Source organism: Dromaius novaehollandiae, chromosome 1, assembly GCF_036370855.1.
Source record: "Dromaius novaehollandiae isolate bDroNov1 chromosome 1, bDroNov1.hap1, whole genome shotgun sequence".
NCBI classification, from domain to species: Eukaryota; Metazoa; Chordata; class Aves; order Casuariiformes; family Dromaiidae; genus Dromaius; species Dromaius novaehollandiae.
The window spans coordinates 174,121,573-174,137,369 of record NC_088098.1 but is presented as its reverse complement, the minus strand read 5'-3'; the positions used below and the strand labels follow the sequence as shown (position 1 = coordinate 174,137,369).

Genomic DNA, 15,797 nt, shown 5'->3' with positions numbered 1-15,797 from the left:
TCTTGTACCATAAATCCTGGACAAAAGTACTGGGGGACTCTCTCCCTTTTCCCTCCTGCCCTGTGAACATGCCCAGACACCTGGTGCAGGTCACTGCCAGACTGAGGATGCTGGGCAAGGTGGACAACTCACTTAATCTGATGGGATAATTCCTTCTGTGAATAATACTATGCAAGTAGCCTGTGGATGTTTCAAGCTGAAGGTGTGTCCAACTCTTTCTTCTAACAGAAAACTTTTGAGGGTGTGTGTCTCATAAAGTGCATAATTTGGTGATGCTCCCAAACAAAATTAAACCTTGCACTGGAAACAGCATTGCTGATGCAAAATACCATTATTTGCTCAACTCACTTTCAAATGAAAAACACAGGCATTGCTCTGCTTTGGTAAAGCAGTGACCTCATGTTAAAAACATTTGCCAGTTTTTTTTGTTATGGTAGGAGAAATGTCTTGAACTGCTCTATTGAGCTGTAAATAAAATGATAAAAATCATGGTATAGAAATGGTAGCTATTTACCAGATCAAGCTGCAGCAATTGGCATAACTTCGTGAAATATGTATAGAGGGAAACGTTTAAAGTGCCGGTAGTCTGTGCTTTGTCTCAGTTGCTAGGCAAAACTTCAGACATTCTTGAAATCTGCGCGCTCCGAAAGGCAGCTGATGGTAGAAACCGTTGTGGCTCCAACGTGAAGTGCTGGAGGCTTCTTGCCTACAGCAGAGGGAAAACTTGGTCTTTCATGACATAGGTATGCTCCAACTATGAGAAATTATATGGATTATAGGTAGTATTTCTCCATTTAACACTTTTTTTTCTAAAAAAAAAAAAAAAAAAAAAAAAAAAAAGACAGAAGGAAGTTAAACAAGAAATGAAAAGCACTCCAAATATATGCATGTATAATCCAAAAGGTGCCTTTCCTGTGTGTTAGAATATATCATCTTCATGCTACAAATGAATGAGAATGAGTTTTTTTTATAGCTTTCAATATATATATATATTTTTTTTTCTGGTATGATTTCCCTTCTTGCCTTTTAGTGCTTTTAGCGCGAGTTCTGTGGGGTTTCTTTATCCATCGTTTCATTAGGGGAGTTTATCTGAGGAGGTGAGCAGCCTGCTTCAGCTTGGGAGCCCTGTATTTCTTCTAGGTAGGACTTTAGGTCCTTTCTTTGAGGAAGCACATATCAGCTATTTGCAGATAAACTATTATGTAAATCTTTTTTCTTTCGTTCTTTTTTTTTTTTTTTTTTTTTTTCTTCCGGAGAAGAATGTATGACACTACTCGGTGATGTGGTGTTTTCAAATTATACTGAAATATTCAGCTCAGTTTCAGTGATATTGAGGATTCACCTTTTAAATGTTTAAATGCGGTGAATGTGAAAACTGTGTGGAAAAAATCTGCCTCACCCTTGCAGGGTATGGAATTGTTTACGTAGAGGCATTAACATTTCTGTGAGGATGTCATAATAAATACAACCTAATTATAATTGTCTCCTGTAATAAGGGGGAGATTGGCTGCCTTTGACTGGTAATTAAATTCTACCTCTGGGCACTGTACATAGCAACCGTGCGTAGCTGCTATGATAGTCAATCTTATCTTTGGTTCCTCTAAACACACCCTGGTGAGGAGGTAAGTGCTCTGTCAAACCAGTCTGACTCCTTTAAAAAAAAAAAAGAAAAAGAAAAAAAAAAAAAGAAAAGAAAACTAAAGCACTGAAGCAATGAAATGGCTGCAAGAAGTGTCACGTTGAAGGTGTTGGGTAATGTTTGGATGGTACCAGTGTTCAGCCTGAATCAAAAGCCAAGTGGTGAGTGGGATGAATATTTAAGAGAAAGATAGGAAGGGGAAGGTATTGGGAGATTCCTCTGCAGCAGCCGCAGCAGTGGTTTCCCGCTGCTTCCCTTATGGACCATAGTCTCTTTTTCTCTTCCTTTCACTTTAATTGAAGTCCAGCAGTTAATCCCTATGCAGGCCTTCCTACAGCTTCGACAGTTGCAAGCACTTCTCTTCTCAGATATCACAAACAGAAATGCCAAGGAGAAGAATGCCTGGAGAACAAGAGTTTGCTAGTGGTATATTTGGCTTAATAAATACTTAAATGCTGTCCAGATTGAAACATGGATAGGAAGGAGGCAGACAACAGGGCAGTGTGGTGCAGGAAAGAGGGGACCATTCAGTCTTATCTCAGTTTTAGTCTATGAAATGTTAGGCACTGATCCTGCAATCAGCTCTGCATATACGTGATGCAAAAGTATTTTGTATCATCGTAGAACAGTAAAAAGCAAACAGTGCTCAGCAGAGAAGCTGTCACTGGATGGGGGACACAATCTTTATTTGTGGTTCTAGAATAACCTCGTTAATGTTGAAACTGGATCTTGGCCCCAGGTTACTAGAATGGTGTTGACTTATTGATGAATCTATAGGGAAAGCAATGAAAGTGATCTGAGAGCTGGAGCGATTCCTTCTGAAGAATGATGTACATTTAATTTGTTGTACTTAGTGTTGACAAAAGAGAGGATAAGTCTTGACTTATTTGAATCATGTAAGTAGGATAAAGTGGTTTTTTTTTTTTTTTTTTTTTTTTTTTTTTGAGGTCACTGGAAGCCTCATCCCTGATTTCTGTTGGAAATGAGACTTTATTTTTGTAGAGGCAAATAGGTTTTAAATAGTAAGAGTTATGTCTTGGGAGAGAAAAGATCTAATTAGGAATAATAAGTGAATAGTATAGGCTACTATTCAGGTTGGAACCATACCTAATATCAGGTTATAGAATGGCCTTGAAAGAGAGTTAGCAGGAACAGGTTCCCTTGAAAAGCTCAAAGCTATGTGATAAGACATAACAGCCTATTCATTTCCCAGTTAGAGTGTCTCTAAATATCATAGACACGTGAATAATTTGGGAAATGTTTATCACACTTTTATATTTAAAAGGGCAGCTTTCACATTTTAGAACTCCTCAAAGATAAAATGAGACAGGAGTTGGTCAGTAAAGCTTACTGCACTTTAATATTGTGATTGTTTCACAATGTTATATTATACTTTAACGTAGACATGTGATTAGCTATTGCACAGCTAGTTAACACTCAGACCTGTTACACTTTTTAAATAATATTGTTATATGTGTAAGAAAAAAACTAACTATGCATTGGCATAAAGATTTTTAATAATAACAAAGTTTTTATTTGTGAATAATCAGCTGACTATTTTACAGGTTCTCTCATTGGTATTTTGGTTTTTTGTTTGCTTTCCTTATTCCTTTGCCTAGACCAATATTCTAGTTCTGCTCCCGTCTTCTTTTTCAGATGTGAGCCATCCTTTTGCAGCTCCCATGGACTTCATTTCCTTCTTAGCCATCCTTCCTCTGCTGACTGCAGTTATTTAATTTCTCTGCCACAGGCAACTTCTTTCATCTCCTGCCAAGGAAAAGGGACTACATATAAGCACAAAGCCCCTGGACATATGCTGTAGCCAGCGTCTCTCATTAGGTGGTGCTGCGCAGCAGTCGCGGTGCTCTCTGCCATGTAACGCTGCTGAGTAAGAGCTCATTACCTACACTGTGATATATTGCTACAAGCGTTGGGAAATGGAGCCTTCGGAAGTCTCACTCCCACCTTGGTAACTGCATACATGAACTGTGTATCCCAATATAGCTATTAGTCTGCGTTTTAGATTCCTTTAAATTTCATATTTAAAAAACATTCCTAAAAACCACTTTTTAAAATCTTGATCTCATTGTTCCATATAGCTTCTCCTACTGCTTACTCATTCTCACTTCTTAAAAGCTTATCTGTAGTTTTTAAAAAAAGAAAACTAAACACAGTAGTATTCAATAGCTTTACAGCCTTGCTCTTATTTTGATTTGAACAGTAATATCAATGGAGTCCTCTTAATCTAATCCTTTCCTCCCAAAAGGTAGTCCAAATCAAGAGAAGAGCATTGTATCTCTACAGCGGATGTCAGCAAAGTCAGCATTAATATCTGCAGCTCCCACCTAATGGTTTATTTCTGCATAACCCTTGCAAGATTATGCTGACACTTCTAAATGCCCTCATTTAGGCCCCACAGTAAATGCAAAGTGCCTCAGTTTATTGGGAACTGGTGTCACTGCAATTTTTCCAGACTCTGTATGTGACACTAACGGTCTTTATGGTGTCTCTTGACCCTGTTAAATGTCAGTTTCCAAGCAATTTCTTCACTCATTGTCCATCTGTTGACTTGTTAATGAGCTAAGTAAACCTGGTGAAATGGAATGGAAAACTGTGGGTATCTAGAAGGAGGTGTAAAAGTCCGGGAACGTGGAGGCAGGAGAGACGGCAGGCTTTGGCGGCGGCTGGTTCCCCAAGCTGGATGTGTGTGCGTGCGCGAGAGGGGGGATTTGGCCAGTGTTTGTGACTGAAGTTTACTCAAATGTCTCAGTATGCTGCTGAAAATGCTGCTTCCAGTAATGACTGAAAAACCAAAAGACTGAAAAAGCTCCAGTAATAACAAGAAATGACTTACATGCGTGAATAACCTCTCTAAGCATGAGAAAGCAATTATACCTAAAGCATTTCCCTATTGTGTGCATATTCTATTCTCTGATGTTTTTTTTTCCTTCTGTTGAATATTACTATAAAATCTTACAGTTCTTTCCCTGGTTAGCTCACAGCACTGGCATTCCCTTCTACAGAACCAATATGCTTACAGTGTTAATGATCTAAAATATATGAAAAATCAAAGTATTACATACTCCCAGGACTAGTAAAGCAGTCTAAGTGTAAAGGAGAACTATAATTTAGGACTGAAATGTGCTCTGTTTGTGGCTATTCCATTGTGGCGGTCTCTCTCTCCCTGTCACCTACATAAGTAATCTCAGCAGGGACCTCTTTGCAAATAGCAGCAGAGTTTTGGCATATTTTCCTTCATGAGTGTAAGCAAAGATACTGTTTTCTTTTAAAGTCCTTCCTACAAAAAAAGCAGTAATGAATTGAAAGCTTGTATTGAAACTTGCAGCATATACTCTTTGACCTGGATTAACAAGAATAATAAGACTGAGCTACAAATTTAGGAAATACAAACATCAGAAGGCTTTTTTATAGCTTGTGTTAATCTTGCATATGAAATGAACAAGAACAAAATATTTGAAGATTCAATTACAGTGAAGGCTAGACATCAGTTAAAATACTAATGGATTAAAATGTTAGACAAATGTTATTTTAGTACCTCTGTAGCAAAAAGTCTAAATTTGTATTTACTTCAATCATTTAAAAAGTAAATATATTTTTGCCTAGACAAATTTGATTTTAGTGTCTCCAACATTAATATTTCAAGTAATGCCCTACTTTACTGTAATTGAAAGATGTAGAAACAAAACCTCTTGTTCTCATTCATCTGAAACCAAAGTGCTGTTTCCCTCATCATAAGCTTTGTTTTCCTTCTTTAGGAAAAGCAATGGTATGGACAGATTTTTACATAGAGGATTGTGTGGTTGGTTTTTTTTTTTTTTCTTTTTTCTTTTCTTTTTTTTCCTCCTTGCATCTACATTAGTTGTCTGAGCTGGAGGCTCTTGGTGACAGAGTGTGGCTAGCCACCTCATTAGTCGCGTACCGTCTGTATGTCAGGCAGCTCAATCACTGGATCTGCACGTATGTTAAACCTCAAAAATCTGAACAAAGTCCAAATGCTAGCCTTATCTCCAGTGCGCTGTGGATACGGCCCTGTGGCATACTTTTTTCGATACTTGGAACTCAGGGTTCAATTGCCTTGGTAGTTTTGGGGTGGGAGAATTAGATGTAGATTTTCCTGAGGGTTTTGTTTTTGTTTTTTTTTAATTATAATATTAAAATGCAAAGTAGTTCAGGTGATTAGGAACCAGTGCATTTCCTAAATGTGAACCCCTCGCTTAGGGATGAGGGAGAGAGTGGGGAAGGAGGCTCTAAGCCAACTTCAGGCTGGTAGGCAGCTCACAATTTTCTTCTCTGACCAAATTTTTACATGGGCAGTCCGCTTTCTGCAAAAGCTGCTTGTGTCATCGTGTGCATCTCTCCTCAGCGTTCCCACAAGTCCTTCTTTGTAAGCCATTTTGTTGCTGATGGTTTTTTTTGCCTGATATTTTTATTTCAGCCTCCCAAGGAGTTGTTCAGAGTGCATTGATTTTCTGTCCAGGGCAACCTTTTTTGTTGTTGCCTTTGTGTTACCTGGGTTGATGCTATAGAGTAGTCCAGCTGTGACACAGCTCTGCACAGATTCATTTCTCTTGATGACTTAGTCCCCAGTTTGGAAAGCTGTTAGTGACTTTAGGTCAGGTAACAACTAGCATGGTGCTGAAGAGGTAAATGGTTCAGAAAAAAGATGGAATGATTTACTTTCAAAATAGATAAATTGAAAATTTGGCTAGAATGGGAGCGCATAAATTATGAAACATAGGTATTAAGGCACCTAAGCAGTAAGTTCACCACTTCTTATGTTATTTCAATTTTTAAAACCATGCCTTTATAAACTTCATTCTCCATGTAAGCTGAACTTTTTTCTACAGCAGGAAAAAGTGTCATCCAGCTCCAGTATGCCACCATTATGATTTGAATTGCTTTGAAAAGCATCTTCCAGTAACCCATTTTTTTATATATTTATTGACTGCAAAGGTTTCTCTTTTAAGGGTAAATTGAATGTTTGGGAAGTTTTTACACGATGACTTTGTTTTTCAATTTCTCTGCTTAACTAGGAGCATTTAATGTAAAGGGGTCCCCTGCCACTCTTTTATAACCAACTAAGAAGAACTAGTATGCAGTTCATCTGGCAAATTTTAAAATAATGTTACTCTTTACTGCTTCAGAAAGGTGTATAAATATCTCCTTTTATTTGACTGAAATTAATTTCTGATACAGGAGAATAAGTAAATGTTTGGCTAAAGTTGAAATGGGCGTGTATTAGGATGGTAGCTTTAGAACTAGTTCACATTTAAACTGTTTACAGAACTAACAGTTATCTCATTTACTTGTATTTTATATCATTACATTCAAATTTCAATTTTTTAAGTGATTTCTAGTCATTTAAATTTTATTTTGCCATTGGAAGTTTTATGTCCTACTGGAACATCTACTTCCTTTTAGTTTATAGTGCCAATCTGCATGTACAGTAAGGCTTTTTATCAGGCAAACAAAATAATGTATATTTACTCTTTTAATTTGACCCTTCTCAGTGAAGTCATCAGTATAAACAACATCTTGCTAGTGTTTGTGGAATGGCTAGCCTTGTTTGATCTCAAATGTTTCTCAGAAATACCCATGCCTTTTCTGCAGTACTGTTTTCTTAAGCCACGGAGACCTTCCTATAAATACTGGAGGAAAAATTTCACTGCCATACCTGAGATTTTTGTCAACTCTCCTGTCAGATTACATATAAAAAATTCAGGGTGTAAGCGGCTGATGAGCAGTGACCCATGCTTCTCGTACCTACCATACCAGTAATCCTATTGCCTCCTTGCTTTCTCTTTGCTCGTTGTTTTTGTTCATCTTTTGTAAAAACTTAATTACATGCTCTTTAGAGAGGCTTGGCATGTTGTTTTCAGGAGGCATACCACAGTAAGACCCCATCATTATGATGATGATGGTATAAAATAACAGTAAGAGTTTTTCAGTAATCAGTCTTTTCCTGTTACAAATATCTGTTCTGATTTGTTATCAAAGGCAGTTTTGGCTGAATGTTGGAAAATTTCAACATCCCCTGAACTGGAATTATGTTTAAGGATTTGGGATATAGGGTAAAACAGGACAACTTTGAAGAACAAGTGGGAGAAGTCTGGGTGGAAAGTCTGAAAAGACCAAACACCACAAGCTCGTCTTTTCAAAGAATAGCGGCATCTTTTTCGTTGACAGCTACCACTTTCAGCATTCAAGGACAAGATCATTTCCAGCATGATGCTAAAAAAAGGACTACAGGCAGCTGTGAAAGGGTGAGGCAGGAATTTCTACAGGTCTTTAGGTAGTGTATCTGAAGGTTCCCCCCAAAGCCCATTGTCACAGTCCAGAAGACCCACCAGTTCCTATAGGACGGAGGAGAAGGAAAAATCCCTACTGTTTGCATGTTATGAACCGCTTCCTTTCTGACAGACCTTAAAGGGCAAAATCTTTCAGGCCAAGGTAGAGCGTGTTAGTGACAAAAGTATGTAAAATGGAACGGACTCAAGATTTTGTATTGAACATGTTGTGCATCTACTCCCAGGTCCTGCCAAACAGTGCTCTCGTATCTGTACTGTGAGTTTCTTCAACGTTTGCTTGTTGTCTACAGTTATAGTGTATGTATCTCCTTGTGCATCTCACTGTGCTCAGTAACAGTACCATTCTGGAGTGATATATTGGATGAGGATGGTTAGAGCCAAATGAGTGCTGCAAATGGAGATGCATAATGCTAGGATTGTGTAATGATGGAGCCATTTGCACTGTAATCTGACCCAGATTTGGGGTAATTGGAAAAAGGCCATTAGCAAGGTAATAATTCAGACATTGATGCATATGTGAGATGATCTCTCCTTTCTTGAGTTAAAGGTACAGACCTAGCTCTGCCTAAGTGGGCACTGTGACAGGATCTAGGGAAGCTGGCGTGCCTAGCCATGATTCTGTAGCGGAGATTGTACCGCAACTTCAAATTCGTACTGTTGTCCTAGGTTGGGTGTGTGGGTGGTGTGAGGGTGGCTTTTTATCTTTTTTATTTTTTTATTATTTTTTAACAGCACATTACCAATCCTCTTCGCAGCATGATAAACTTGGTTTTTCTTGCTGCAGGCTGAGCTGGGGACCTGAGCTTCATAAATCAATTTAGTATCCTTGAGGTCATTGCCTGATTAAAAGCTTGCCCAGTGAAATCCTTGTGTAACCCAATATTAAGGATGTTTGTCATACACCGTTCAGAATCCATCTTGAATCTTCTATCCCTAACCTACGGCCCTACATCAGGGCGTTGTGCACTTTATGCTGATGCAATTAGCATTTCTCACATCAGAATATGACGTCCTTTCTTCGTTTGAGTTGATATGGTCTAAATGGGGCCGTATTGAGAGAGCTTTGAATGAGACCGAGAGATCAGAACTGGGCTGACTGGGGAGATCCTAGCTTTGGTGTTTTCACCACAGCAAAATTAAAAGGAGAAGCCTGCTGCTTCCTTACATTTTGTGACCTATGTATATATGAGAGGCAAGCCCATTTAAAAGCCTCTGCACTCTGGCTGGAAAGCTGCCTTTCTTAGCCATTCGTATTGATATACACCATGGAAACAATTTGATGTGAACTCCATTAATATTTCTATTAGCACTGAAAAACCTTTGCATTTTAATTATTTTTAAGGCAAGAAAGGACTATTAGCATCAGCTGCATTTGGCCTTCATTGGGCAGGCCAAATAAATGTACTCCATGTTAATTTTTGGCCTGAGGCCTGTAATTAGTACAGTCTTCTGTGCATTGTGCTTTTTGTTCAATCTACTCATGATTTCAATTTTGTGCCATGTTCAGAGTGGCTAATTTTGGTTATTCCTTCTTGATTTGCCTCGTCCTACAGAAATTACATCAAACTTTAAATTAACCCTATATTTGTAGGATTTTAAAAATGTTTAGTTATGTAAAGACTTGTTTTGCATACTATTTGAAGTAAATTGCTTTGATCTGGCAATTGCAAGTTACCAAAGTTTTAGGAGATGCTTTTTTCCAAAAATTAAACCAAACTCTTTTATAGTAACAATTAAGTGTGATTTATTATATAGTCTTCTAATTAAGTCACTGCCCTCTGTCTATTAAACAAGCAGAAAAGGAGGCAGAATACATGAAGGAGAGAAGAGAGACTTACAACCTGCAAAGAGGTGATGTTCAAAGATGGATAAAATTGCTTTTGCAAGAGGTTTCCTTTATTGTTTGGTGGATCAAATGGTCCAAGTGGTTGAAAAATTCTCCAAAATCAATTATGTCTATTACACAAGTGTACCACACCCAGTGAAACCTGTTTTAATGAATAAACAGTGACTCAGAAATCATAGACGTTGTTTGGAGATGTAATATCTGAGGGTGGAATTCATTTTGTCTTACTCAGGTTCTTAAGTTAGGGAACTCTGAGCCAGTCGATGAGTATTTTGGGTTTTTGTTTTGTTTTGCTTTTGAATGATACCCATTTCCTTCGTAGACTGTCATAGTTATAGCTGTGCTTGATCTCTTGCAGCATGTATAAACTGGACAAAAGTCCTTTCCCAGAAGTTCTGTCTCTGTATGAAAGTTTGGTTTAAAATGGAGTACTTCTTTCTGTGACATCAACAAATTCATGGTGTTGCACAACTTAGAAAATGTTTCAGTTTCAAGCCATTGCTATTAAATTGCTCCCTGAAAATACCTTTTAATTACTTATTAGTTATCCTTTGAAAGTCAGTATTAGCAAAACCTACTGTGGCAGTACTGATGCTTTGTTTTCATGTCAACACACCATGTAGTCTTCAGAATCACAAGGTCAGTCCAACAGCTCCATCCTGTCTAACAAATCAATGTAGACTGCCACAAATAGTTTAGTCAAGATAGTTCCAGTGTAAAGGTGTCTTATGTTAATTGATAATTAAGAAGTCCTCAAGTCTAATGCTAGCAACCTTGTTCTGACCTTGGACTCGCTTATAGTTTGGGGGTGGCTTCTAGCTAGCTGAGGTCGTGTGCCAGAATGCTTTGTGGTAGTCAGAGGTGTTCCACTCACTGTTGTGGAGAATGAGGGTGTGGGACGGGTGGGTTGGTTTGTTTGGTGGGGTTTTTTTTTTTCTTTATTTGGAAAATGAGCACAGGATGCCTCTTGAAACTCAGATGTACTTCTGTGCACCACCTCTGTGTCCTGGAGGGCCTGTGCTGAAGTATGAGTCTTCAGTGACACATGCTTCTTGACTTGAGAGTATCCTCTTAGGAGTGACCTCCTTAGGTACATGCAGTTCTGAATTATTAAGGAATTTGAACCTGAGGATTGTTTGCAGATACATAAGGCATTCCAGCTTGGGGATAGGCCTAACTCTAGCACAGTAACATTACATGAAGGAAACATATCACCTTCAGCTGCGTGCATGACTTGTAAATTGTCCGTATTAAATCAAACACTTGCACTGTGTAGCACCATACATATCAGAGGGAACTCTAAAATGAGAATAGCTTTTGTATTCTTCAAGTTGATTGGAGCTTGAAACCCAACCCCAAAGCTAGACCAAGTCCTTCAGCTCCCATAATAGCACAATTCTACTGCATAGCATGCAAATTTTAAATTTCTTATAAATTAATCCCTTCATTCTACAAATAAGCTAACTTGGGGAACACAAATACTTGCATTTAAGCTTTTAATGCCATTTCACATGGGCTACTTTCCTCAAAAATTATCACAAAATATAGCAACTTTCTATACACATTCTATATACATTTTATTTGAGATAGCAGTAATTTTGAGATGCTGTGTTTAAGTGATTCTTGAAAATGATATCACTAAGATGCAACATCTTTTCTTCCTCTAACAACAGTCTGTTTCTATAGAAAATTGTATAGACTACAGTTCACCCAGGTAATCAGTTCTTTGTTGTTGTTAAGCCTTTTTTTCCCCAAAAAAATGAATGTTGAAATTTTTTGTGTCTTGAGCTAGTCTGTCATCATTCTTTCTGTCTCATTTTTTGTTAAATGCAAGAATAAAGCTTTAAACCCCAAATATCTTTGTAACATCTATTTTTTTCATAGGGAGATTAAAATTAGTTATTGGATTAAAAATAACCTATGTAAAAACTAATTGTTTAAGTATTAGGATTTCTGGTGCTAATATACATTCCTTTTGCAATTTAGAAAAAAATAATAAGGTGATAATTTAACAGATCTTAAAAGAGCTGTCTCCTTTCCCTTGCTCTTTTACCAAGCAAGCATGAACCATAGCTCATTTCTTTCACCACTAATTTCCCTAACTATTGTGGTAACCAGTCACTTTGGTCTGGATACACACAGATTCCCCAACACTTAATTTGTGTACCTAAAGTCCTGTGCAGTACTGGGGACAGTACACATCCCCCAAAGGAGGTTCATAACGATCAGGTGACTGAACCTGGAGGCATCTAAATTAAGCATGAGGAAATGCACTTCTTAGTATTTGATTCCTACATGGAACTGGGATGAAACACTCTTTTGGACTGTTTTGGAAATATTTCTCATTTACTTGTGAGCTGGTCCTAAAAAATCTGTCAAATTTGGTCCCTTCAAGGGACATGGGCCTTTGAGGGGGATCCAGAATCCAAATGAGTTCAGACTTGAGAAGGGTGCTGCAGTGAGGGGCCCTGCCCAGATGGAGGGAGTTAGGTGCAAGTGGCAAATACACAAAGTATTTTAATACCTTTTTATCTTGAGTATACACACTGTAAAATGAAACAGAAGATGAAATCCTCCTTTCCCCCATCCCTTCTGTTTCAATTTGTTATGTTTTCCAGTTTGGCGGTTATTGTATTAGAAAACAACAAGAAGTATTCCCAGAGAATTTAGTTGAAGATAGTTTCCTTCAGCGTAGATCAATCTGAAGGTGTTGAATTTGACTTTTTCCAAGGCATAAAGAACTTTTACTTCATTTTCTTTTTTTTTGAAAACTTGCTTCTTTCAAAATTGATATAATAAACTCATAGATAGTGTGAAGTAACTGTGGGATGGAAGTACTTCTACTTAGATCCTTTTGCTAGGGCTGGTTTTGTGTATGTGTGTCAAATTAACTCCCAATTATTATTTTTATAGACGGTTACTGGGAAAAGCTTTGGAACCAAAGACTTTCGAGCAGCTCTAGAAAATGGAGTCCTGTTGTGTGAGTGAGTATTGTGATCAAGGCATTCAGTTACCTATATAGCCACTGCTTCTTTTCTGTTTAAAAAAAAAAAAAAGAAAAGAAAAGAAAGAAAGAAAAGTTACTGTAAATTACCTGTGATCATTGTTCTCTAAATCATGTAAACTATGTACTCCCATAGGCCTTTTCTTTTTAAAAAGCAGTTTATTTCAGAAGTGAATATTATGAAATTGTAAATTAAAGATAGCATGCATGATTTCATGTATATGTTGCTTACCAATACTGCTCTTCAGTATGAATTATGAGAGGGGTTATTTGGTCTTCTGAGGAATTATGATTACATCAAAATACCTCAGTTATGTAGAATGTATTGGATGTAATTTAGGGATATGCATACTTTATAAAAATATACATATTCTTTAGCAAGCACTTTAAGGTGATAAAAATAAATGAACTAGATCTCAGCATAATGTAGAAATACACTTATTTGTATGTGCACATGCGATCTTGGCTTCAGTACTTTCTGGACTGACTGAATTACTAATTTCAATAACAGTATTTGGATTTCAGTTTTTTCTAGGCTGTTTTCTCTAAAAAGCTTCCTTGTGCTTATATATTATAGGCTTGGCAATAATTGGACTTGTTTGGTTGCTAGACTGAGTCAGAGGCGTAAAACTTCCACTGGTCAGGTCTTTTCCACACATTTGTAATTGGTTTTGTACTTATTAGATCAAGAGTCCAGGATTGCCAGCAGTGCTAATCCCTTAGGGTTTTAAGGAATGGCAGGTATAAATGTCATTTGAACGACACTGAGAGAGAAATTCCATTAGAGGACTCCATGGGAAATTTAAAAATTCCTTGGAACCTCGGAGCCATTCTCAGATCAATTACGTTCATCCAAGCTAACTTTCAGAAGTTCTTTGAATTTGTTAGTCTATGTGAAAAATGACCAAACTAAATGCAAAAAAACCAACTTTCCTGCATCCTTGCTTTTGCAGATATTACTGCCTTTTCTCTGTCTGTCCTGTCCTGTATTCTCTTCCTTGGACAGTTCTTTCAGCCTAATTTGCTAGTGCTTCTGCAGTCACCTTTTAGGGATTCATCATATAATGGAGTTGAATTATTTTGAAGATTAAACACTGTCGTAGAGATGGGAATTGTATTTTCATTACTGATGTAATCAAATATTAGCTAGAGTAAATGTTGTAATAAAATAGTTTATACTTTAAGAAGAGCTACTTTATGTTTGTATTTAGTGGGATGTATGTATTATATTACTCTCTAACTTTTAAATAGTGTTTTTAAGAATTGGCACTGAACTGCTGTTTTCTAATCCTCTGTCTTCATTGTTGACATTTCTTTGGCGAAAGAATGTGAGCTTCCATCTGCCAAATGCAAATCAGTTAAATTTATATGTAATTAATAGCCACATGCAAGAAAAACATCCTTTAATTTCTTCAGCTGAGCAGCTTGCCTTAGGAGGCATACAGCATTCTTTAAAAGAAAAGATGCCTAATTATCTTGCACTAAATCATATAGATGTCCCCCTATATCATTTTAAATTTGACATAGTTGGGGTAGAAGGAGAAGTGGTTTTCATAGAAATTCTATGGAAACAAAAGAGCAAGATGTAAAAGGTTTTCAGAAGTCTGATTTTCACCAAAGTAAGTAGAATGCAAGATCTTAAATAACAGAGGCAAACTAGACCCAATGTTGCTCATTACCCTGGTTCAGCTCTGACATGGCTGATTTAACTTCCAGAGGGCGATTATATCTGGAAATGATATATTTGACTTAAACTGCAGCAGACCAGACTTATACTTCCACCATGTTCCTCTAGCAGCCCAGTTGCTTTGTTTGGTACACTGAATGACCAAGTGTGCATGTTGACTGGCTGACCAGTAGCTGACAAAAATCATTTTACAGTATAGTAGATTTCCTATGCATCCACTAGCAGAAGAAAGCATTAAAGTTATCCTAGTTACATGCTATTTCACGTTTTAAAGTACATTAAGGCTAATATAAGTGATGCATATGGAAGATTAAACACTTTTTTTTTTTGAATTTTACTCAAAACAGATCACTTTTTTTTTTTTTTTTTTTTTTCTGGTGCATAGATCATCATCATCACAAGTGTTCTGCTTAGTAAATAGCTTGCAGTTTAGAAATCTCAGGACCTGCAGTCATTCTTTCTTTTCCTGCAAGCATTTAGAAATCCATCTTACATTCCATTTTGTTTGGATAAACTCCATTCTTTTTGTTTGTTTTCCAAATAAATTTGCTGTTTGAGCAAAAAAAAAAAAAAATTCCTTTTCCCACATACAGTTTTAAACTCAGGTCCTGACTTTGCATTGGCGTGGGTAAATCACAAAACCTCATTGATGCTTTATGTGGGAAAAGGGTCTGGCCAGACTTGCAGCAACAAGATGAGAGAGTAAGTCCAAAATCTGCAAAGGTATTTAGGCAGATGGAGTCCACAGGGTGTCCTGAGGTTCTAGTCCTCTGTTGGTCCTGTGGTCTGCATGTACTTAAGTGAATCATGGGTTTTCCCTACCTCTGTGATTGAAAACCAGAGTTTACGGATATAATCCTGTGTATCTGCATCTTTGCCTCATCTTCATTGCAGGGCAAGATGTGCACTTGGGCTTGTGTATTCAACAGTGATGCATTTGTCTAGCTACTCTTGTTAGTTTAATTATGAATCCTAGATAACATAGGGTAGAGATAATGTCAAGAAAAGTAAAATGCTTCTGGCTGAGATTGAAACTATCATGTAACAAAAATGGTTGTTGCACACATCATACTGAGACTGACTGGCACAAATTCCTATGCTTATAGGAATTTCAGAACTTTCACACTGAAAATTAAAATTTTGATTTTTAATATCTGCTACATCAGAACTTTTATCAGAAAAAAAATCTTTAAATGGGAAATTTGAGTCTGATTAACATCACCACCCATGCAGCTAAAACATGGCTCCATTTCTTCCTACAGGTAACCATGCGTTTCTAATTTATCTATCTA

The 15,797-nt window shown here is 37.3% G+C and overlaps 1 protein-coding gene across 11 annotated transcripts in view; it reads left to right on the top strand.

Moving 5' to 3' along the window:
• Positions 1 to 15,797, top strand: part of LMO7 (LIM domain 7) — a 134,825-nt gene that overhangs the window by 23,503 nt on the left and 95,525 nt on the right. For 8 of the 11 annotated variants that reach the window (XM_026120839.2, XM_064504744.1, XM_064504743.1 and 5 more), the window contains exon 2: positions 12,728 to 12,798. The exons of 1 other annotated variant lie outside the window; for it this stretch is intronic. In XM_026120839.2, coding sequence (XP_025976624.2) covers positions 12,728 to 12,798 — 71 coding nt within the window. Of the gene's footprint in view, positions 1 to 1,703; positions 1,801 to 12,727; positions 12,799 to 15,797 lie in introns of those variants that run through there. 2 more of the 11 variants (XM_064504745.1, XM_064504751.1) reach the window with 2 other exon arrangements.